General features: G+C 44.5%; 1 protein-coding gene across 9 annotated transcripts in view; it reads left to right on the forward strand.

Annotated features, from left to right (window-relative positions):
* The first annotated feature begins 4,966 nt into the window (after positions 1–4,966).
* Positions 4,967–25,537, forward strand: part of RBMS3 (RNA binding motif single stranded interacting protein 3) — a 1,329,481-nt gene continuing 1,308,910 nt past the window's right edge. For 8 of the 9 annotated variants that reach the window (XM_045436403.1, XM_045436406.1, XM_045436409.1 and 5 more), the window contains exons 1-2: positions 4,967–5,258; positions 6,178–6,458. In XM_045436403.1, coding sequence (XP_045292359.1) covers positions 5,096–5,258; positions 6,178–6,458 — 444 coding nt within the window. In that variant the 5' untranslated portion in view covers positions 4,967–5,095. The other variant, XM_045436412.1, reaches the window with a different exon arrangement.

The following is a 25,537-nucleotide window of genomic DNA, read 5'->3' on the forward strand; positions in this document are numbered from 1 at the left end:
GAAATCATATTGTCTGAAGTCCCTTGGAGTTTCTTTTCTGAGGACAACAAGGGCAGTCTATTTATTGGTTTCAGTTGCTATGAAGTGACCGTCCTCAGAAGTGAGGCTGTTGCCCTTAGCTACACATTTCTTTGTGGGCATAATCTTGTATCACACAGTACCAAATCAGCAGCCGGGCAAGGCAGAGACCCTGATGAAATATGAATACGGCGATGATGAAATATTTTTCCTAGTGTTAGCCTCCTTTTATGAGATAGGTTGTGGCCAATTCAGCTTGGAAATGACACATGACCTTTTCAAAGGCAAGGGCTGACTTTAACACTGTCCTCTTCCCTCTCAAGTAGGGATTTGCTTTTCTATTCTGAGATGTGTCAGTTAAAGTGATGTCCCCCGAATAATCTCTTTCCTGATCATCTGCTCCTCAGGGGGTTTTGTTGGGAAGGCTGCAGGGGCATGACGTAGGGAGCGCCAGGCAGCGCTAATGTGATGGTGTTTGCTGCTTGTTATTTTCATCCTGGAGAAGGGAACACTCAGGCTGCTGGTGCTGGTCTTTAGATCCTGAGCATTTTGATTTCATGCTCTCCTCCCTCCCCCTCCCCTCACCCCTGCCCTCCTGTCCTGTCCCATTCCACAGCTTAGGTACTTACATTCAGGGTGACTGTTGAGTACATTTCTACTTTGAATTTCATTTGCGATCTTCTGCCACCTAAGCTCCTTGACCCCTCCTTTGTTTTGTATCTCATCTTCCATTTCGAGAGGAATCTTCGAGTTTTATATTTATTTCCCACAGAGATCCAGTCTTAATTTATGCAACTTTCCACTATGCACCAATAAGATGCTGGGGGAAAGGGTGTCTTCATGGGTCTTCTACCCAGAAGCTACTTGCACTCTTTTGTCTCTTTTTCTTAAGGCAGCTCCAATTGCACCCCGTGTATGCTGGTGTTTGAAAAGGCTGTAAAATTAAAGCTACGTAGTTATAAATACTATGAAAAAGGTTTTGACAACTTTTGGTGGCATTTAATTCAAGTTAAACTCGCCTCATTCAAAAGAGTAAGCATAATGTTACCTATTATGTAAATGAGGTGGCAAGGCAGATGTTTTTTCTCCTGATATACTCACTGGGGATTAATACATACAAAAACTGAGCAGGAGGGGCCTGTGTTCAACCTGGGAGTTTGAACAAGGGTTGAGCAACAGGAAGGATGCTTACTCCAGAGCTGCTCTGTTCAACAGGGGGGCCAATAACCACACGACGCTATTTACATTTAAATCAATTAAAATTAAATAAAATTAAAATGAAAAGTTTCTCTGTCTTAGCCATAATTCATATGCTCGATAGCCACATGTGGCTGGCGGCTACTTACCGAAGAGCCCAGATACAAAACATTTCCATCACTTCAGAAAAGTTCTACTGGACAGTGCCACTAATCACAGAAGTTATTAGAGCCAGGATGCTTGTGGATTCCTCCTCTCAGTTGGAACTTTATCTGTAAGGGTTCTACAAACTTCTTACAATGGGTGTAGATCCGTAAAGAGCCAAGAGACAAATAAAGGAGTTGGGATCAGGTTGCTGCTGTGGATCTCAACTTTAAATGTGCAACCTATCACCCGAGGAATCTTAAAGTGTAGATACTGAGTAGGTCTGGGGTGGGGCTAGAGAGTGGGCATTTATATCTGGCTGCTGCTGGTATGGGGACTGCGCTTGGAGAATCACGGATTTATAGCACTGATTTCCAGTCTTGGCTACCTATCGTAATTACCTGGGTAGGTTTAAAAACTACTGGTGCCTAGCTCTCACCCCCAAAGATTCAGGTCGGATTTGTCTGGGGTGTGCGTGTGTGTGTGTGTGTGTGTGTGTGTGTGTGTGTGTGTAGCCTGGGCATCGCAGATTTAAAAAATCCCCAAGTGATGATTCTCCAAGTGATTGAAATTTAACAACCATTGATGGTGATAAAGCAAGTCTGTTAGATTTGAGGACCTGAAGCATTGGCTTTACCTGGAAGTTTGTAGAAATGCAGATTCTCTGGCCCAAATCCTGTCCTGCTGAGTCATAACCTGCATTTTCCACAGCTTTCCCCAGGTGATACCATGTACATTAAAGGTGAGAACTACTGTATTGGATAACCTTTTAAAGTAATAATTTATTGATCCACATGTATGTTCTTTAAAGAAATTCTTTAAAGTAACAAGTTCTTTTAGTTCCTAAAAAATACTGGGGCATATAATTTAGTCTACCGTTATACCAAATTACTGAAGCTTTATTAAATGATCATTTTATAGGCTCAAACTTGGTGGTTTCTGCTTCCATTGTAACAGAAGGAAATCAATAATCCTGTCAGAGGAGGGGAAACTGTGGACTTTCAAATCTCAAACAGAAGGTAAAAAAATAACCAAAGCTTTTAAGGAACTAATTTTACATGTTTGCATAAAATTTGTCATTCAAGATAAAATGCTATTCCCTTTTTAGGTTAGTGTTGTTTTTAAAAATTTTTTTTTAATGTTTATTTTTGAGAGAGAGAGCGAGAGTGAGCATGAGTGGTGGAGGGGCAGAGAGGGAGACACAGAATCCAAAGCAGGCCCCAGGCTCCAAGCTGTCAGCACAGAGCCTGATGCAGGCCTTGAACTTGTGAATCGCAAGATCATGACCTGACCAGAAGTCAGACACTTAACAGACTAAGCAACCAAGGCACCCCAGGTTAGCATTTTCTGATGTGAGAAAATCATATACTTCTAATCCACTTACCAGTACACAACATTGTTACATTCTTAATTTGTGTACCTTCTCATTATGCAGCACTAAGATCCTGGGAGGGGAGGGCAGGAAGGGACAATGTTTTGACCAAAAAAAAAAAAAAAAAAAAAAAGTTTCTATGATTGTGTTTTCCTAATAAGTCTCTTCCAGTAGTATTTTAGGAGAACAGTGCCAAAGATAATTATAATGTAGAAGGGCCAACTATGTGATGTATTACAGCTTCTCCAATTGCATGTGGTAGGAATCCCGTGGGGATCTTGTCAAAATGCAGACTATGATGTAGCAAATCTGGGGTGGGGCCTGAGACTGTACTTCTAACAATACCGGTGTTGAGATGCTGCAGGGCCACTGATCACATTTTGAGTAGCAAACGATTAGATGGTTCTTTCAGGACACCTTTTTGTAAACTCTCATTTCAATGACTCAAAACATCAAATGGTCTGGTATAAACAATAAGAGGGGTGATTTTGTTGGCAGTCCTGATTTGCTAATTTGAATCACCTAAAAGAGAGACATCAAAAGGTCAAAATTATTCATAGATCCATCACTATCGGGAAGCTAATCGGGAATGAAGTCATTTAAGGCAAAAGCAAAATAGTACCACAAATACCTCAGATGACTACTAGGGCAAAATTTTCAAAATGTTGCAAGCTGTCTGCATGCTTGAAGTAGCAATTTACATGCATAATTAGGTGCAATCAACAGTTTTGAAATGTAATATATTTTCTGAGCCCATATTTACTTATGACAGATGCAAAAAAAAATATCTGTGTCCCCCAAAAAAATAGAAGGGCAGAGAAAGAAAAATATTTGCATTTAACAGTGGGACTCTTTGCAAGCACATACCTAAATTTAGAACAGATTTAGTGGAAGTATTGTATCTTTATTTTGATTTAATCTTCATTTAAGCCTTGAAAGAAGTTCACAAATACATTCGAAAGTGACAAGCATGTAAGAATAATAACTTACCGGTCGGCTGTTCCAGATCCTGTTGGGCCTGACATGCAGTTTTTACTTCTACACTGGAAGGAAAATCTGACAAATTCAAAACTTTATTGCACAGAACACCACACCGACTTTCTTCCTGCCTTCAGAAGGGACTTCATTCTTTGAAGATACCAAATACCTTTGAGAATAATTTATATAAACAGATTAAACTGACGATTTCTTCTTCCTAAATCAAGGTCCTCAGATGAGTGTCACGGTGAATTTCTATCACCTTACTATTTTCAGCATAACAGGTAATGATTGTGGAGTGCTCACTGTGCACTAAGGCACTCTGCTAAGGACTTTACACAGATCTAATTTACCATTGTAAAAATACTAGAAGAATTGATTTATAACAATATTCTGGGGAGGAGATGGAGAGTAAGGACTTCTTTGGAGGCACATAGCTCTCTAGATTTTTGGCTGGTATATTACTGCCTAAAGGGTCATATGTCATTTAGAAGTACAGTGGATTTCATACCAATGCAAGCTCATTTTATTTTTAACAAGTTCCCAGATTCGAAAATGAGCTTGAAATCCAGTTTTCAGAAACTCTGAAGAAAAGCAAATCAGTAAGTCAGTCCCCAAACTTTTTCTTTCCAAAAGCATGCTCGCATTGCAATATCCAGATTGGCTGTCTACACCGATCAAATTAAAGTGGCAATTAATTTCGGTCACATTTACAGGCAGAGTCAGAGATTAAGAGATTGCATTGAAGGATAGGACCTAATGACGTGTCCTGGTGTAACTGCATGTATTGAGACAGTGTGTCTTGATATGGAAAAGTCTTTAAGTTAGTGCAAAGCAGTCACGAACAATGCAATTTTCTAGTTTCATTAGGTAAGCGTTATCTGCGATGCATTATATGTTATGGGTGGTGGGGGGGAAGCCACCCTCTGCTAAGAAATGCATGAATAGTTCATTTATCTGCTGATCCATTTGGGGGCATTATGGAACTCAAAGCCCAGAACAATGGGCTCTATTTAATATTAAACAGGTTCTTAATAACCTGCTATATCTCTCCACAGCTGCTGGAGGGTCCCCTCCTGGAAGCGCAGAGTTGCAGGAGCAGTTCCCGTGAAGTTGTAAGCTACTCCCCAGGACCAAGCGGCGTTAAATTTAGAAGTCATGCTGATCACCTGACTGTCGGCGAGCCCCGATTTAAGAAATTCCAAGTCTACCCTTGTCACCTCTATCTGTCTATATTTGCAGACGCAGCTCGCCGCCCGGCCTGGGGTCACCACCCGAGCCTCCTGGAGACCTGCCCTGCGGAGGACGCCCTTCCAGCACCGGAGGGCTCGCCACTTGGGAGCGACGGCGCCCAGTTGGCGCCCACCCCGGGACACACTGCAGTCAATGCCTGGCAGCGACTTCTCGCTTCGCCCTCAGCCTCCCCCATCGACCCTCTCTGGCCGACCTTTACGCCCAACTCGGGCGCGCTGCGAGCCTCGCGTCCTCGCCGTCCACGCGGGGCCCCACCCCTTCCCGGTTCCTGCCCGCGATCGGGTCGGAGGCGAGGGTAGGTCGATCTCCTGCCCGGAGCCGGCCGCCGGCTCCGCTTCTTCACTCCAGTTCTCCGGCGCTGAGCTGTGCGGCGCGGAGCCGGCGGCGGCGGAGCCGACCGAGGCGCGGGAGCCCGGGGACACACTCACGCACGCTCCGGAGGGCTGACCCCGGAGACGCGCGCGGCGCGGCGCGGGGGGCGGGGCGGGGCGGGGGAGAGCGGGCCGGCGTGGAGGTGGGGGTCGCCCGGCCTTGGGGGTGGGCGCGCCGGCCCCCGGCCCTCCGCGTGCTCGCCTCCTGCCAGTCCTCGCCGCCACCACCTGGCGCAGGTCGGAAACCCCTCCTTGCCTTGGCTCCTGGGCGCCGGGGCGAGGGCAAAGGTGAGGGGTCGGCGCTTGGTCGGCGGGCGGGGATGGTAGGGCTCACGCGCACCTGGCCGTCCCCATTCCTGTCCGTTTCGCCCGGCCGTTCTTCCAGTAACTTTGTTCCGAAGGTTGGAGGGGAGGGGAGACGCCGAGGGGCCCCAGGAGAGGCTGCAAAGCACCGCGAATCTGGAGGCCCGACTGGAGAGCAAGTCCCCGGGCGGCCCCGGGGCTGGGCGCGCGGCTGGGAGGCGTCGCCGCCGCCGCCGCCGCCGCCGCCGCCGCCGCCGCCGCCGCCGGGATGCGCTCTGCTTAGCGGGGCTGCCGGGGGCGCCCGAAGGCCACCGCTCCAAGGACACGCGGCCCCCCGCGCCCCGCGCGCCCCGGCCCAGACGCCGCCAGCGCCGGAGCCGAGCGGGCGAGCGGAGCCGCGGGGAGCGCGGGCGAAGGGCGGCAGGAGGGAGGGCGCGCGGGAGGCGGCCCCTCCTCGGCGAGCCATGCGTGCCACGGGCAGCTGAGGAGCCGCCGGGCGCCGCTGCCAAGTCCCCGCTCCGCTTTTGTCTTGCCCTCCAGTGAATGGGAAGATGGAGATGGATGTTGAGGGAGTTTCTCCGCGCCCGGAGCCCATCCCCCGCTCCCAGGGGGCTGGCGGAGCCTGCCAGGCGCCGCCACAGCCGCCCCAGCCCCAGCCCCAGCCCCCGCCGCAGCCGCCGCAGCAACAGCAGCAGCAGCAGCAGCAGCAGCAGCAGCAGCAGCAGCAGCTGGCTCAGGATGAAGTGCCCGGCGAGAGTGCTGGCGTGGAGGACAGCGACGATCCCGAGGCGAGACCCAACAGCGAGAAAGGAGAGAGCAAGGTAGGTCCACAGTGTTGGAGCTGTGACACCTTTTGGACAAAACCGAGGATCTCTCGTAGTGGCTGTCACTTTAACCCCTCCGCTCCCCCCACCCCTTCCCTCGTTTGTGTGGCGGTGGGGGTTGCAGAGGTGGGGAAGACGTGAGATCGAGGGGAGTCGACGGGAGAGAGTGACTTTCCGAACTGGAAGGCGTGTGCCGGAGCCTGTCCTGGTTTCCGTATTCAGAGGTGTGTGCAGGGAAAAGTCTTCTGGTACTTGCGGTGTGATGCCCGGGGTAGAGCAGGGCACTCGGGGAGAGCCGTGGGGAGACCTCTGGTTGCCCACACAGTCTGACCAAGGCTTCTTGAGATGATGTAGGTCAAGGGGAAGCGTGTCTTCAGGAGCTGCCAAGTGGCTTCTGAGACTCCTTGGAGGGAGGTGACATCAAGCTTAAGATGGCAACAATGGGAGCAAAGTTTGGCTCCTTTGCAGAATGGAGAGCACTGCCTAACCCAGCTCTAAAGTCGAGGCCCTCCTCCTCAGCTGGCCCCCTCCTCGCTAGGAGGGCCGGGACCAGGTGCCTGGCAGCAGAGGAGCCCTGGAAATCTTTCGCAGCCCTGCTGTGTCATTGTAGACCAGGGGATAGCTACTTCTTACTGTGGCCGGGGGAGTTCTTCAAGTAATTGGATTCCAGTAAGAAATGGCTCAGATGCCATCATTCTCTGGTGCTGATGTTTCTTCTGGAGAAAATTGGGAAGTAAAGGAAACGGCATAGAAAACAACGCTCTGGTAATATGATTGGAGTGTATTTATTACAGCTTTGTCTCTGAGCCTATTTTTCCATTCACGCTTGGAGTTCTGTTTTGTGCAATGGAAGCTAGTGTTGTTTAGTTGTATCTGTGTCAAGCGTACACGTGTGGTTGTGAATACATTTGGAAACTGCCTGCTAATGTTGGGGAAGAGTTGGTGCAACAAATGAGAATAGTGGAACCAAAGAAGGGTCTGTCCGAATACTTTCTTACTTTGCATCACTTAAGGAAGCTACAACAAAATAGCTGCTTGGGCTGGTTAGAAGAGAATTGCATGCGTTGAGTGCTTCCGTGAGTGCTCCTCCTACAAGATTACCTTGGTTTCTGTTGGACCTTTCCGAAGGTACTAGTGGATTAAACAAATACCTGAAACACACTGGGATCATGTGGAGTGTTGCTGCTCTGTATTTGGAGACAAGCTCACTTAACAAGTGGGTATTTGCAAATGTTCCAGATTGCCTTGCATTTTGAAACTGAGGTAAGGATTGACATTGTTGTTTATCTGCCCAAATCAGTATTGTAATTTAAATGGCAGTCGACCATGGAACTTGGAATCTGGGCGCACACTAGACCCAATTGGAGTGCCTTACGAATGCATACAGCATTTACATTGTAAAAACTATGATGAATTTTAATAGTCCGCTATCCTCTGCTTTTCCAGTGGCTCTTGATTTCATGAATATTTAATTCTGTCATGACTGCATATTTACTACTTTAAGTGACTGTGTGCGCTCAGTTTTATGAAATAACCATAACTGAGCATTGTATTATCGAGTCAAACTTAAAGTCTCTTTTGCAGAATAGGTGTGGGGAATAATTAAAATACACAGCCGGTGCTGCTGTTTCCGTATTGTTGGTTCATATGCCCTGAGCATGAGAAATTCCTGCCATCAGCAAAAATCTGTGCTTATTTGTTTCCCTTTGATGCACCATGCAGACTGTCTAATGCTCTACCGTTTGTGAGGAATAAGGAAGGCAACGCACTACAGAATTACAGCAGGTGAAGACAGGCCTGAAAGCGGGTTGATTACATATCGTTAATTAGCATGTTCAGTTAATTGAGTATTCCACTGATGTGATTTGCTTTAGGTTTGTCTGCAATTTCTTGAGGTGGAAACAAGATACCACTTTTTTCCCTCCAGGTGTTTGCCTTAAAAAAATTGTGTTGCTTCCTTCTCCTAAGCCAGACATCAGCTGTTTTAACCCTTCGTTTGCCTCTGGCGCTCTCCCACTGGTTCTTCTGAGTTTGAGGTGTTTCAGACTTTAATAACTCTTTTTGTCTTTGATGGATGCTAAGGCAAGTTATCAACTGATTTTTCTGAGCAAATCCTGGTTTCATTAGTGGGAGGGCCTTTGGATGTCTGACCAAGTTATTCTACTAAGATATAAATGGAAGACAAAGTGGGATAAAATGGAATGTGGTTTTACCAAGCCGCTTGGGGTGAAGCGGGGATATTCGTGTGATAGGATTTAAACACGGTAACGTACAAATATAATGCGGTGAAGTATTGTGGTTTTTTTCACTTGTGAAAGTAATAAAATATGAATTTTGAATACTCTACTTTATCTTAAATCCTCCTCTAAGCAAGGGTACTGTAAATAGAATGTCAGTGGATATGACTCCTCTCTCCCTCAAATGAAGTGTCCAGGGAGTAATGGCATTTTTTTTCTCTTTTTCAGTTTCTGATTTGGGGCCATGATTTACTTTCTCATGAATTTACCCCAGTTGTCTTATTGGAGAAGAAATCAGAGCTTAGTGCCAGATCAGCTTGTCTCCTGAATTGCAAGTTTATGCTTATACATCCTCAGAAAGTCTCTGAAATAGGAGGAAAGGTTAGAAAACTGGATCGGTCAAAGGATTTTTTACACCAGAGTTTCATGATGTGACTGGCACTCTCTGTTCCTAGAATAACAATGCCTGATCCCTCTCTACCAACTACTCTTTGGAGAAATGTTTTAAAGCAGCTACATGCTATGTATGCTTTGATTCCATGAATTGGAGTAGACCCTAAATCGACCATTTATTTCTCGTCTGTGCTTTCACGCAGGTTTATGTTAAACCTTTACAAAAAAGTTTCCTTTTCTTGCAATGACATCCAAAGACAATGTGGTCTCTCCCTTTTGGGGACCTAGTGAGGTATTTTCTCACCCGTTATCTCAAGCACTTAGTCGTCATGTCAGAATAGAGTTTCTCTAAACTGTACAAACCTCTTTTTTTCTGGTCTTGCAGATGAAGATGAAATGGTCATGCCCTTGAGTAAGAGACCTTCCCATCCTTGAAAGAGTTCCCGACCCTGGATCTGATCATCCCCAAAAGTTTCTTGCAGAGTTCTCTGTAGGCCTAAGATATCCCATTAAGAAATGTGCCTTTTAAGACCCCTCTGAAGTGCTTTGCTTATGCCGAGTGGCTCTTGGATAGGTATTTCTGAAACTTTCTTTGGAAAACTTAAAAAAAGAAAAAGTTCCTTGTGTTGAGGACCAGCACCTAGTAACTCACTCCATTTGTGTTATGTAGTTACTGGTACAGATGTGTGAATTCTTCGCCTGATCCCAGATGAGTGATGTAAATGATTCTTTCTTGTCTGCTTTAGCTTCATCTCATTCATGTATTCTCAGCTTTTCTCCCCTCGTCTTCCCGCCGTTCTCTCACACACAGACACGCATACCATTTACCGTGAAGCATATATTTATGGCCCAGATGCGAGGTATCATGATCAAGCGCTCTTTTTTGTTAAGTTCTCATTAAAGCTTTGGTTTGCAGAATATGTTTATTCTTGTGGTTTTGGACTAGAGAGACTCTGTGCTGCTGCCACCAATGATACTTCATTGATGAGCATGACTCAAGATTCTCATTTCAACTGCATTTCATCAGTGATGCTGTCTAAATCATCAGTCTTACAGAGGATGTAATGTTTATTTATTTTTGAGAGAGAGACAGAGTGTGAGTGGGGGAGGGGGCAGAGAGAGAGACAGACAGACAGACAGACAGACAGAATCTGAAGCAGGCTCCAGGTTCTGAGCTGTCAGCACAGAGCCGGATGCGGGGCTTGAACTCATGAACCGCGAGGTCATAACCTGAGCCGAAGTCAGATGCTCAAGTGACTGAGCCACCCAGGCACCCCATTTTTTAAAGCCTTTAATTTTGAAATAACTTCAGATTTATAGAAGAGTTGCAAACATAAGACAGGGAGTTCCCATATACCTCTTACCCAGCTTCCCCTCACGTTAACCTCCTTCTTAATCATGCTCTGTGTATCCCAATGAAGAAATTAACATTGATACAGTACTTAAGCTAAACTTGTCCAGTCAACTTTTGTTGAGTGAACGTGCCAGCATATTGATGTTCTTCATTTTATCCTTTTAATATTTTCTTTACACCTGAAAGGTGTTTGAGAGAGTATTTAAGAGCCAGGTTTAATTGGGGTTAACTATTCTCCCTTTTCTTCTGGTGGGCTGGAGCAGCTTGCAAAATACAAAGGTTGAGGTCCCCCGAGCTGTGCATTCTGAGGCAGTGAGCCCTATGGGAGTTACACCTTTGGCAAAGCTCTTGAGTGCTGTTAACTTATGGGGAGTGAGAGTCTTCTTTTTTTATTTTATCCTGAAAAACATTCCTGTGCCAGGTAAGATAGGGTTTGTCAGTACACAGAGGACAGCATAGTCTCAAGTGGCAAGTAGAGGAGAAAAGGCAATTGATAAAACCAAGACAGTTCACTTTGATGCCTAACCCTTTGGGTGTTTGTTTCTGGCGTGAAAAATAATGGAAGCCCTTTCATTTTTGTGTTGTATTAGCCGGGTGAACTCTGATTTCCAGCACAGAAGCGGAAACTTGCCCATGTTAGGAAGGATGTCATTGTGATCAAGTGTGTTGGCTTTCTGATTAAGAGAGAAATCAGAAAGACCTGCATTTGCTCTTGGCTCTTTTATTGCTCTTAACCTCAGTGAGATCCTGACCTTTCCAAATCTCGGTATGTTCATCTGTAAATAGGCATAATTAATTTTGTATGGCTTGAATGAGATAAGCTGTATACAGTTTGTAATTCAGTGCTTCCTAGGTACTGACTGCTTGGTAATTGTGATTATTATTGTGATTATTATTATTATTATTGTTCGTATTGTGATCCAGGGTTCTGAAAAGGAGAATGAGTTGGGGCTCCAAGTTCAACTAGAATTTTCAGTTTCGTAGAGGGTTGTGGGGCTGCAAATGATACAGGTATACTATTTTGGAATCAAAACAAGTTGGTGCTCATTAACCTGATTTTGCCCTGGGGAGCCTTGAGGTCCTTTTCTGGTGGGCAGGAGGTTAGGAGAGAATTATCCTTTACCTTGACTTGTCAGTGGACCTCTCCTCACTTATCAGGAAAGCGAGGGAGGACCTGGATAGAAGGCCCCACATCCCAGTCCAAGCCCCAGGGGTACACGCAATAATAAAATTAAATAATAAATAATAAGTAATTAATAAATAATAAGACAATAATAAAGCAAATGAATTGCCCTGCTTTTACACATTTATGGCTTCTTAGGAGAAGTAGGTGGCAACTTTTAAGACTTAAAAAAAAGATTGAGCTAAAAAGTTGTATTTTTTAGGCCTCTCTGTTTGCAAGCAACAGAAACTGACTTTGATTTGAGCAAAAATGCATTTTATTGTAAGGTTGTAAGGTAATCGCAGAATCAAAGGAGAAATGATCCACCTGGTTTTGAGAAACACTAAAGCCAGGGAATCTCAGAAGATCTATTTAGTAGAAGGTGATGAACGGTTTCTCAAGGGCACTGACACAAGAGGAATAAATTCCAGTCATCTTTTTGCCTTTCTGTCACTCTGCTCAAGAGCCAGAGTCCATGGCAAGGTTATCTAATTGACCTTGCTTGGATCAGATAGCTGCGTCTTGGTCAGGGAAGTAGTGGGCATTACATTGCATGTTCTTGCGGTTTGTATTCTTTGGAAGGGGTACAGTTCAGGGTGGGGTGGGGGTGGGGAATCAAGGTGCTGTTGCCAGCTCAGGGAGACTGGGTATCAGGGGCAAAACACCTGGTATAACTCCCCTCCTGGAGAGGATAAGAAGGTAGTGGGAGGAGAGGGGGACAGAGAGGGAGGTATTAAGGGAGGGAGAGAAAAGAAAAAAGAGAAATGGAGGCAAAGAGAAGAGATGAGAACCAGATGGGCAGATACAGAGGCAGAAAAATACACAAGAACTTGGAATTTTTTTTTTTTTTTTTTTTTTTAGCATTTATTTCCTACCATTTGAAAACAGAGAATACAGAGGAAAATTAGGTATTCTATTGCTTGTGTATAGGTTAGTTTCCCCACTTATAAAATGAAATTAGTGATACATTTCACATCTGCTGAACAGATAATCTCAGGATGAATGTGATGGGGCTCTGATGTTTTAAAATATGGATCTTCCATGGAACTCATGTCCATTAGAATGAAATACATTAACATTTTTTGTGTCTGCCCCTAAATTAAAGCAAGTTGGTTTCCTGCTCCAAGCCCTAATGCATTTTCTTTGACTTTGGGATCTACATGTCAGGATATTTCTGTTTTTACATTGGACGTGACCTACAGAGGGAGTCCTATAGGAGGAGGCACCATTTTCCTCATTTTTGGATGGCTGATGTTGGGGGTGAGCTGTTCATTCCTGCTCACACTCTCTTCCAGCACCATGCCTGGCACTTACTGAGTGGGCCCTCAGTAAATAGCAGTTTACATCGAATGGTGCCTGGATGTGTCAGTCAACACTCATTATACACCTCCTAGATGCTGGGATTACAAAATTGAAAGAGAAACCCACAGTGTCATGGAGGAGGCACACTTATGCACAGATCATGATGCTGTAGGACATGAGGACCATCAGAGAGATGAGAGCATAAGGAAATTCTTTACAAGTGGGGCCACTTCACACACTTTTTTGCAGCAAAGTGTGGACCTGTCTAACAGGCACTGGAAGTAGCAATATGGAGATACTAGCTAATAAACGAATCCCCTATTCTTGGTTTGCTCTCCCGATAACCAAAAGTTCAAGTCAAGCCCCATTCACAAAACCAGTGGCAGAGTTGACCCTGTCCATCCTCCCATGCTTCGTCCTCCATCCGTTTCCCAGGATTGCATCCTCCTTCCCGGGTTAGACCCCTTGTATTTTACAATCTATTTGCTTTTAAAAGTAAGATTTCCTGGCATAATTTGCAGGTAGTAAAACTCACCCTTTAAAAAAACTTTCGTTTTTTGTAACATTTATTCATTTTTAAGACACAGGGAGAAACAGAGCATGGTGGGGGAGGGCAGAGAGGGAGACACAGAATCCGAAGCAGGCTCCAGGCTCCGAGCTGTCAGCACAGAGTCGGACGCGTGGCTCGAACCCACAAACTGTGAGACCATGACCTGAGCCGAAGTCGGATGCTTAACCAACGGAGCCACCCAGGAGCCCCAAAACTCACCCTAAGTGTACAGTTCCGTGAGTTTTGACAGTTGTGAATACTTGCGTAAAGGCTACTTCAAACAGGATGTGGAACGTTTCTATCACCTCCAGAGACTTCTGTTGTGTCCCCCTGCAGACAGTTCCCTCACTCCACCCCAGCCTTTTCCAAAATTTCATATACATAAAGTCCAATATTCTATAGTCTTTTGCACCAGACTTCTTTTGCTTAACAAAGTGTATTTGGTAGTCACTCGCTTTGACCTTTGTACCAGTAGGTTCCTTTTTCTCACTGCCTAGCATTTCATTGTGTAGAAACACCACACATTGTGTATCCATTCACTTGTTGATGGATATTTGGGTTGTTTACAGATTTCGGGCTTTTATTAAGAAACAGTTTTTGGTGGACATACATTTTCATTTGTCTTGGGCAAACTCCTAGGGATGGGACTGCTGGATTGTAGGATAAGTGTATTTAACTTTATAAGAAGCTGCCAGCGTGTTTTCAAATATAGCAAATGTACCGATCCAGCGTGCATTCCTGCTGTCAGTGCCTGAGAATTCCAGTTGCTCCCTAACATCGTCAACACTTGGTATTGTCAGCATTTTTAATTTTAGTCATTCTAGTAGGTACGTAATGATACTTTGCTGTGGCCTTAATTTGTGCTTCCCTAATGACAAGTGATGTTGAACATCTTACGTGCCTGTTGCCATCCATCTGTATTTTTCTTTGGGGAAAAGTCTGTTCAAATTTTTGACGGGTTTTAAAAAAAATTGGGTTGGTTGTATTCTTATTATTGATACAGCCTATTATTTTCACATAGGTTTAGAGTTCAGAAACCCTGGTGGAAGTTTGAGGAGATTACAAAGAAAGGAAATTTTGAGTTTCCTTTCTTGGGGGTTTTTGGCGAACTAACATTTATGGGGTGTTTTTCATGTGCCAGTCATGGAGTGAGGTAGATTCACATTGGGTGATCTCATTTTATGCTCCATGGTAATCCTGTGAAATAACTATTATTAGTCCTGAGGTCACACAGCTAGTATATGGCAGAGGAAGAATTTAAATTTAAGTCTGGCGGACTCTTTCTCTTTCCACTTCATCAGATGTGACTCCAGGCCTGTTCTCCACAATTTACTGGTTAGATTCCCAGCCCAGACTGCTTTCTCTGCTCTGGGTGTTTTAAAAGCAGCCCTTAGGTGAAATAACACTGCTGGCATTGACATGCAAATCAGGACATTGAGCTTAAGGCAAAAAGAGTGCTCCCAGTTTTATTTCAGTCCCGAAAAAACCCTATCCACTTCATAAGGTAGAAAGGTGAGAATTCTCCAGAGAAGTAGAAGGTTTGAGGTATGCATTTACATTTTAGTACCCAAAGATGTCCATCTCACTCAGCTAAATTGTGGTGCTGTGGTTACCCACAGGGCTAGGGTAGGACTAACCCCTGGGAGTCAGATCCCCACTCAGACCCCAGTTTTGACCCTACAAGCTCTGAGGACTTTGGGCAAACCACATGAACACTGGTTTGAATCCTCTTATCAGTTAAGGCGATTGGTAAGTCCCTAGTTATTACCACATCTGAGTGTTATGAGGACTGAATTGCCTGGAGAGTGACCACTCATTCGCTCCCAGGACAGTAGGTCACTCTGATTACAGGACACATGCATAACTTGGTGGACCATTGCAGACTCTCGGGATATGAGAGCTGTCACTGTTGAAAGTGCTTTGGGGCATTCAATCCATGAAGTCTGAAAATGACTCATTCTATTTCAGAACTAATGAGGCCCTGTGAATGATTCCAGGTTCTCCAGATTGACTTAAAAAATAGTTGAAAACAAGACTCTGCATTTGAATTGGACGAATGTCATAACTTTTCTGAATAAGTGGCTATAGAACTTTCCAAAGCAGCTCTTTATGGCCTCCCACTCTGAAGTAAGTGTGTTTTAGGAAGTTGCTGAGAAGGTCTCCCTGGCTAGAGAAGAAGAGGCTCTTTGGGGGGGAGGTGCCTTCACCGGCAGGACAAAAACCTCAATAAAATTTTTTTTTTTTAAAAATGCATGGTTGGAAACTTCTAGAGGAGAACACAGGCAGTAACTTCTTTGACGTTGGCCATAGCAAATTGTTTCTAGATATGCCTCCTGAGGCAAGGGAACCAAAAGCAAAAATAAACTACTGGTACTACATCAAAATAAAACGCTTGTGCACAGCAAAGGAAACAAATCAACAAGTCTAAAAGGCAGCCTGTAGAATGGGAGAAGATATTTGCAAATGACATATTCCATAAAGGTTAGGATCCAAAATATATAGAAAATGTATAAAACTCAACACCCCAAAAATGAATAATCCAATTGCAAAATGAGCAGAAAACATGAATAGACATTTTTCCAAAGAAGACATAGATAGCTAATAGACACATGAAAAGATGCTCAACATCAGTTATCATGAGGGAAATGCAAATCAGAACTACAGCGAGATATCGTCTTATACCTGCAAATGGCCAAAATCGAAAACACAAGACACAACAGGTGTTGGTGAGAATGTGGAGATAGGGGAACCCTACTGTACTGTTGGTCAGAATGCAAACTGGTACAGCTGCTCTGGAAAACAGCATGGAGACTGTTAAAAAGAACTACAATTCTACAATTGTACAACTAGGTATTTACCCAAGGAATACAAAAAATACTCATTGAAAGGGATACATGCATCCTAATGTTTATGGTAGCATTACCTACAATAGCCAAATTATGGAAACCACCCAAGTGTCCGCTGAATGATGAATTGATAAAGAAGTGGTAATTTCGTATATATGTGTGTACACACACACACACACACACACACACATCAGCCATGAAAAAGAATGAAATCTTACCATTTGCAACGACATGGATAGAGCCAGACATTATTATGCTAAGTGAAATAAGTCAATCAGGGAAAGACAGATGCCATATGATTTCGCTCATATGTGGAATTTAGGAAACTAAACAAATGAGCGAAGGGAAAAAAAGAGAGGCAAACCAAGAAGCAATTCTTAGCTATAGAGAACAAACTGATGGTTACCAGAGGAGGTAGGAGTGGGTGGGGGGAATGTTAAATAGGTGATGGGGATTCAGAGATGCCCTTATTGTGATGAGCACCAGATGTTTTGGAAGTGTTGAATCACTATATGCTACACCTGAAATTAATATTACAGTATGTTAACTGGAACTTAAATAAAAACTTAAAAAGAGTCAAAAAAAATTGCATGGTTGGTGGAGTTGGCGTCACTAAGGATCAGATTCAGTATTTTCCCTGGGACTCTCAGTTGGAAGGAAGCCGCCCATGTAGGGGAAGATCATGGGACTTGGGTGCTATGACCTTGAATCCTGGTTGTGCCCTTTCTAACTGAACTCTTGGACAAGTCACATTTTCTTTGAGACTTAGGGTTGTCAGCAGTGAAATGGGGATAGTATTTTTCTCTAAGGACTGTCTAGATTGGAAACAAATTCAGTAGTACATGAGCAGAGTGTTTTATAAGCTCTTACAAAACTCTGAGTGTGTGCATAAGTCTCTTCGATTTTGTCGGATAAATGAGCCCCCCCCCCCGGTTTTCTGTGACCCTATTTAAGAAATTGAACAAGATTATTTCATTAGAGTTAAAGGTGATTGAATCTGGGGTCCACAGGACCGTGTGGTCATTCCTGGGAAGGATGCCCTCAGGTAATGTTGGGTGGGTTCAGGCTCCTGAGAGGTCCAAGGGGCTGAGTTTTGGCTGCAGTACTTTGGGAACATCACCAACTGACCCTGACAGTCAGCTCTCCTGCCACTCTGCCTTGCTTGCTCTTTGGATGACAGTAATATTGGTGTTTTTGTTTTCATTTATTTAAGTTTCTGGAGTTCACCCTGTCCTACCCAGAGCCTTTGCCGAAGCAATTTACTTTGCCTGGAATACTCTCTCCCCCACCCCCTTCACTTCCCTCTCACCCAGTTAGTCCCAATTCAGCCTTCAAAGTTCAGTTCAACACTTCAAAGAAGTTTTTCCCTGTTTGCACCTTCCCCTGTCTACCGTGTGTGAGATCCCTGTCAATATGGTATCATACATTCTTAATTGTATAATTAGCTATTGAATATAAGCCATGAGGACACGGACCAGGTTTGTCTTTTTCACGGCTCTTTCTCCAAGCCTAACACAGTACATTGCATGTAGGGGACCTGCAAATATATTTTTGACAACTCCTTCTGACAATCTTTTATTTAATGCCTAGTTTCTAGCCCAGAATGGTCCATGTTCTGATGCAGCACACATTCTGCTGGGAGAGACAGACACTAAGCGAGTAACTAAACTGAATAAATATGACAGATCATAAATAAATAGCTAAATAAATAATATGACACCAGTGGCCCCCTGGCTGTCTGGCTACAGGCACATATTGACAGTCCCTGCCTAACCATGTTTCTGGTTAGCATCCACTTAGGGCGGTAAAGAAATAACTACAAACCAGTCTCTTTTCTAGATTTGCTGTCTATCTAATGGCCTCAGAACCTGGTCACCTGCTCTGCTTCTCTCTACTTCTAGCAGGTGTGTTCTCCCCATACTGGCTTTGTGAAATCACAACACACGTGCCACCAACTCCCCTTTCTGTGTTCTTGTGCCACGTCTCTCGTTCACCAGAGCACACTTTCCTAATGAATTCAGCCTCAACCTCGGACGCAGACTTTCTTTGACAGTCAGTTGGAGGGGGCTCTGCCTGCCCTGGGCTTACGGCTTTCCTGGCAGAACTTCCTCACTTGCCTGCACAGGACACTCAGTCCTCAGCACTCCCCTCCTCGGTTTCCAGACCTGCATTATCTAGTATGGTAGTCAGTAGACACATACGGCTGTTTAGAGTTAAATGGAATTACAAGGAAATAAAATTACACATTCACTTCTTCATTTGTACCAGCCACACTTTAGGTGCTCAAAAGTTCTAAGTCCAAAGGCGTCCTGCTGGGCAACTTTCTATCATTGCAGAAAGTTTTATTGGGTAACCATCTCACAGACTGTGACTTCCCCCCTCTAGGCCTGCCCTAGCCATTGTTGACAGAAATCCCTTTGAGATACCAGTCCTTTGACAAGGATGGAGATTTTACAGGTTCCTAAGGTTTGGTTTAGGTTCTTGGTGAATTACTTACTAATTGCCTTTGAACTACTTACATGGTTGTATGTAGAGGCTGCCTGGAGGAAGATCTCATTCAAAAATTTTGTCTAGTGGTGTTGCTATTTTTACTTAGGTGTTCCACTGAATCTTGGTATTTGTCCTTGGCTGTTATAGAAAACAGTCTCTGGTAAAGTGGTTCCAAGAGATGGCTTTTCTATTATCCAAGGTCAAAGCCTTTATTAGTGGGTAGTTGAACCTGTGGCTGAAGCACCATTGACACCTCTTCTTTGCCATTTACTAATGATTGTCTTCTCACTGTAGGGATTACTGTAATGACACTTGTCAGAACCCACAGGCAGAGGAGTCTTGCTGAGAGCCCCAGTCTGATATCATCACAGAGCCCCTGTGCTTGCAACAACAATGCAGGAAATAATTTTCTAATTATATAATGGATAAGGAGTACTAAGTTACAAAGTCATACCCTTTGAAGGTGGCCTATATTTCTTTTTTCGTTTTTTTTTGTATCTCACTAAATATCATTCCAAGTTCATTATGATTACTAGGGGTTTCAGGTGTGGATAAATAAGAAAAAGAGAGGATATGAAAAAAAAAAAGTCTGATAATGAAAACTACGTTTTTAGATCTCTTTTGTATTTCTTTTTTTTTCCATTCATGAGTGAGAAGAGTGATCTTGTTAAGATTGGAGGAAGGACTGGGGAGTTAGTCCTAAAAGATGCTAATATGGGACTTGCTGTGCCTTTGTCTAGCACATTACTTGCGTGTCAGCAGGAAAGGAGATGGGAAAATGGCCCCAGGGTGGGTGTGGTGAATTTCCTCCCTGTTAGCGAGGATGAGAATTTGAATGACACCTTGAAGTGATTTGAAACTCTTTTGTTTACACATCCAGTTAGCTGGGAGGCCCCTAGGCATCACATTCAGAATGTAGCAATGCATGGAAAATGGTGAGAGACGGGACCACGGGACCACGCTTTCCTCTACCCCAGCTGTGGCAGGTAATCTGGACCAGGGAGTGAGAATGCAGTCACGGAAGAATCGTCAAGAAAGAAAAAGGCCTATGGTGAGGCCGATAATCCTGACACCTTTGGGTATTTTTATGTACTATTTAAACAAGTATTAAACACACAGAGGTACCAAAAAATTAATATATCTGCCAAAAGTTAGAGTTGTAGCCAAGGCAACCATAATTGCCCATTAGTCATTCCCTTCTTATTTCTTTATGTTTGAGCTAAAGACAGGAACTGGAGCTCATTTTGGAGTCTTATGCATCAGGGAGGGTTCAGTTTTCACCACTGGGAGGTCTTGAGGTGAAGGATGGAATCCTGGTGTCTGTGTTGTCAACAGCTTCAGGCAACTCAGAGAGGCGGGTGTCCGGGGAGCAAGGCTCAGGGAAAGTCGGCCGACGGGTGGGTTTTAATCCCTGGGGCCTCCTTGATTTAACCACTGTCTCCTCCCGGTCTCATTGCACTCAGAAACGTGCCCATGTTACCTGCCTGCTGCGGTAACAAAGGCTCTCAGCTCAGAGAGCGACAGCCTGAGTGTGGGACGGCCACGTGTCCAGCGTTTCTTCTACTTTCAGCTTTTAGGCCATTTTGGAGTTCAAAGAAACCCGCTCATTGATGGCACAGTTCCTGAATTCTGTGGGGATTTGCTGTCTGCGACAATATCAACATGTCACATGTTGCTTCGCTGGTGTGTGTCCCTCTAGTGAAGGAACAAGAGGCAGAGAAGAAAGGAAATCCTTGAGGGAAAAGCAATCCCGAAGACTTAACATTTCCCTGCTGCTGTGATGTTTGAAGACAGACGTGAAGTCTTTATTTTTGATGCATCAGTTTAATTGTGGCCTAGAGCTGAGATTGGCATCTCTGAGGCTATCAGATGTAGAAATACAATAATAAAGTAACACCACACACTTGGCTCCATTATTTAGTTTTACTTTTTCCCTTTTTCTTTTGGTGGCGGTTGTAGAAGCTGTCTTGAAGAAACCAGAAGTTCTAGAAGGGGTTAATTTTGTGCTGCCTTAAGTACTAAGGTCTAACCTTCTTCAGAGCCAGACCTTGTGTTTAGTGCCAAGTAGGTAAAGCAGAGTCCGACAGAAGTAATGTTCCAGCTGAGGATCATATCACTCTCTGAAAAATAGTCTGGCTTTCTGCTGATGATTCATCAGAAAAATGAGCACGGTAATTGAATTGGGGATTTAAAAGGATCTCAAGGAAAACAACCACATTCGACTGTTGGCTCTGTCATAAGAAATTCTGTTAATGTGCAATATGTAAGGCGATAATCTATCGCAGGGGACCCTGTAGCAAACGCAGGCTACTTAGATGTTTGCCCCGATCAGTGACAAGAGGCTGTGCCTCACGGCTGTTGAATCAGGGAGGGGTTTGAACACACGGAGTTGAAAAGGGAGGCTCGCGGTGGATGCCTTCTCCATGTTGATTACATTGTGGGAAGGGAATCTGGGTACTACAGCAAAAGATGACAATCGGAGAGAGAAACCAGCCCAGAGGAACTAGCCCAGTGGTCCTCAGCTCAGGGCCGGTTTGTTTGTGCTCCCCCCCCCCCCCCGCCCCTGCTTCTGGGGACATTCAGTAATCTCTGCAGACACTTTTGGTTGTCATCCAGGGTGGGGTCCTCTGGGTGTTTACCGCGGAGGCCGTGGATGCCTGCTACACATCCTATAGTGCGTGAGGCAGCCTCCTACAGTGATGAATCATCATGCCCAAAGTATCTGTCAGTGGTGCCAAGGTTGAGAAACCCTGGTCTAGGGAATGTTCTAGATATTTGGGTCTTGACTTTGTATATACATTATGTGGATAATATTTTGAGTAGGTGTGTGAAGCAGAAAACATCTAAGCCTTTTCCTTGTAATAGAGTGCCAGGGTTCCCACATAGGTAAATTCAAACTTTTGCCAGATCTAAGAAGAGATGAGTCTGAGGAGAAAGTTCTTTATACCGAGGATTCCAAGTATCGTCTTTGTAACAAAACTGACACTCGTTGAGACTCTTTCTGTTGCCTTGAAGGTGTAAGATGGGAATCCTCTTCCCTAGACTGTAACGAAGGTTTTCTCTTTAACTGCCAAAATGTATATGCTTTGTGTTTCCAAACCAGCGAGTTCAAATCCTGTAGCTGTTACACTCTTATTAAATTTTGCTACAAGCACTTTCTTATCTTGTACGATATGGATTAATCCGTGCTTATGACCTCACATCAAGAAAAACACTGTGTCTGAAGTAGTTTACATGTTTTCTTCTTAAAAACACAATATAAGGCTAAGACTATTTAGCCCTAGAAAGTATTGGTGACCAACTAAGTAAGACATGTTGGAAAAAAGGCAGCTACTTAAACTTACCCAGTGGTTTAAAAGCTGTTGAACAAGTGGATGAACAGTCCAGATTCCATCTTTTAAAATTTCGGCAAGCATGAGTAAGGCAGCAAAACTTGGTTAAGAAGGGAATTTCTTTTGACTCCACCCAAAATCTTGAAAGATTCGATCTACCACATTTGTTATTTTAACGTTATTAATCCAAGAAATTAGGGACCAGTGTACATGACATAACCAGGAAAGGGTCCGACATCAGTCTAAACATTCTGAGCCCAAAGTGAGAAGTGTGATACTTTATTTCAGGGGTTGGCAAACTCTTCGTGCGAAAGGCCAGAGAGCAACTATTTTCAGCTTTCTGAGCCATATAGCCTCTGTCTCAGCTACTCAGCTTTGGTGTTGTCTAGTGGAAGCACTTGCAGACAGTTTGCACTCCGATGAGATTTTGTTTAGAAAAACAGGCACTGGTCCTCCTTTGGACCTCGGGGGCCAGTGTACTTCCCTCTGTTTAATTTGACCCAGATAGCCTTATCCATCCTGGGCAAATGTGTAATTCCTGTTGCATTTTTTTTTTTTTTTACAATGATGAGGAAGCCCAATATTATCTTCAGATTGGGACCCAGATTGGGAATCATTGCAGGATGCACTTAAGTATTTGGTTTATATGCCTTCTGCAACCTCAAAGGCAAAGAAGACCCTATACACACAAATTGATTTTGTTAAAAAGTGATACGGTGTTCGTGGAAATTATCTACTAGAGGTTCATGGAAATTATCTACTAGCTTATTAAAAAAAATACCATGTCATTTTTTAATATTTGCTAGATTTCTATTTTGTGAAAAAATCAGGCTGGAAATAACAACAACAACACAAACATTTCAAAGGAGGATTCCCCACAGACTGGAATTGTGCCACCGACTGCTGGTCACAACAGTGACTCCTACTCAACAGTCGTCAAACATTGCTGGGCTCTGCCCTTGGTAGTATACGCTAAGGTATGGCCCTGTCTTGTTCGGCTATGTTCTGGGTCTTCCTGATACACTTTTCTGATGTGGGGTTCCGCTATTAGGCCTCGCCAGTGTGTCAGCTAGTATAACGTAAGGGCGAGTGACGGTTCCTGCAAACTGTAAAGAGAGAAATGAGCCACTGTAAGTTCCTTGCTTTCTAGTCCTCAGTAATCATGCCAGTGTGATCAAACACTGTGACATTTCCAACAAGCCAGCTAGTCGCTATGTGGAGGCACTGAGATCCCCGCCCCCACCTCTTAAGTGCCCTCAGTCAAGAAAGATAAAACTGAAGTAGTCTTGTGTGAGGGTTCTCAATCATGGGATGGGAGAGACTCAGTGTCCCGTGTAGCAGCACGAGCATAAATTGCCCTGAAGTCTTCATTTTATGTGAAATGTGAGGCTCTTAAGAAATAGTGTCTGATTTCCTGAATGAAGTATCTGCTATGTTCAATTAGCCATGTTTTTTTCCAGTCCACCAGGATACACACACACACACACACACACACACACACACACACAGAAAGAAACCTTTGAATTTTCTGTTCAGATGAGCCAGTAATCAGTTCATGAATAAAGTCTTTGCTGCCATGTTCAAAAGAGTGTGTTACACGTACAGAACTGATTTCATCATATGACTGGGTTGAAGGAAACCCAATATATTACTTCCATGACCTCTGGCACAGTCCTCCCTATTTCCAGGAAACCTTAATTTTTTTTTAATGTTTATTCATTATTGAGAGACAGAGAGAGAGCATGAGCATGGCAGGGGCAGAGAGAGGAGGAGACACAGAATCAGAAGCAGGCTCCAGGCTCTGAGCTGTCAGCACAGAGCCCGATGCGGGGCTCAAACTCACAAACCGTGAGATCATGACCTGAGCTGAAGTTGGATGCTTAACCGACTGAACCACCCCATTCCAGGGAACATTAAAAACAACTAGAGGTAGGCAAAGCTTTTCAGCCTTAGGTAGAGCTATCTAGCTCTCTCTTTTCCCTCCTCCTACCCTCCCCCTTCCCTCTGCTCTCCTTCCCCATTCCTTTCTCTCTCTCTTCTTCTAAAACAAGCTAATGAATTGGTTATCTACTGCTCCATAAGAAAATCTAGCCCCCCCCCCCCCAAATTAGTGGCTTAAAATTGGTAAGCATTTATTATTTACCAGTTTTTTTAAAAATTTTTTTTTCAACGTTTATTTATTTTTGGGACAGAGAGAGACAGAGCATGAACGGGGGAGGGGCAGAGAGAGAGGGAGACACAGAATCGGAAACAGGCTCCAGGCTCCGAGCCGTCAGCACAGAGCCCGACGCGGGGCTCGGACTCACGGACCGCGAGGTCGTGACCTGGCTGAAGTCGGACGCTTAACCGACTGCGCCACCCAGGCGCCCCGATTATTTACCAGTTTTTGTAGGTCAGGAATTCACAGAACTTAGCAGATCAGGGTCTCTCAAGGAGCCGTAGCACACAGATGTTAGCTAGGGCTGCAGCAGTATGAAGGCTTGACTGGGGCTGGATTAAACAAGTTTTAATTTTTTTTTTAATTTATTTTTGAGAGAGAGAAAGAGAAAGCCCGAACGGGGACAGGGCAGAGAGAGGGGGAGGCAGTATTTGAAGCAGGCTCCAGGTCCTGAGCTGTCAGCTCAGAGCCCAATGCGGGGGCTTGAACCCACGAACTGTGAGATCATGACCTGAGCCCAAGTCGGATGCTTAACCAACTGAGCCACCCAGGTGCCCCTGGATGACCAGCTTCCAATATGGCCTAGTCATGTGGCTGCCAAGTTAGTGCTGGTTGTTAGTAGGAGGCCTGAGCTCCTGGCCATGTGAATTTCTCCTTAAGAGCTGCTTGGTTATCCTTATGACATGGCAGCAGGTTTCTCCCAGAACAAATGCTCGGAGAGAGAGGAAAGTGAGAGTCACAGTGTCTTTATGACTTACCCTGGGAAGTCACACTGTGTTATGTTTGCAGTACCCTACTGGTTACACAGCTCAGCCCTCTTCAGTGTGGCAGGAGATAACACAAGGTGTGAATACCAAGAGGTGAGAATCTCGGAGCTGGGCTCCTATGGCCAGCTACTTGGAAAGATTCTTCAAATGACTACCTGTCCTGAGTTTTCATTTGCGCGGAGATGGAACCTGCAGCAGAGATCCTTTCTAAACCTATGGAGGCCATAACTACCCTAGGCTTTTCACATAAACAGGTATGACATCCATCCATACGCCCGATGGATTCAGAGGTTTTTTTTTTCTCTGTTAGTAACACCTGTCAGGTATACTGGCTGGACGTTGTAGTGGAGGCCAGTTGTTCAATTTCTAAACATTCTCCTAAAGGTGTGCAATTACATGTATCTAGATTTCATTGGTTGCTTAAGTATCCCACCTGGTCCTATGGACTCAACTCTTTTGTGTAGCTTTCCTCCTAACTAAGAGAA

Source organism: Leopardus geoffroyi, chromosome C2 (genome assembly GCF_018350155.1).
Source record: "Leopardus geoffroyi isolate Oge1 chromosome C2, O.geoffroyi_Oge1_pat1.0, whole genome shotgun sequence".
Classification (NCBI taxonomy): Eukaryota; Metazoa; Chordata; class Mammalia; order Carnivora; family Felidae; genus Leopardus; species Leopardus geoffroyi.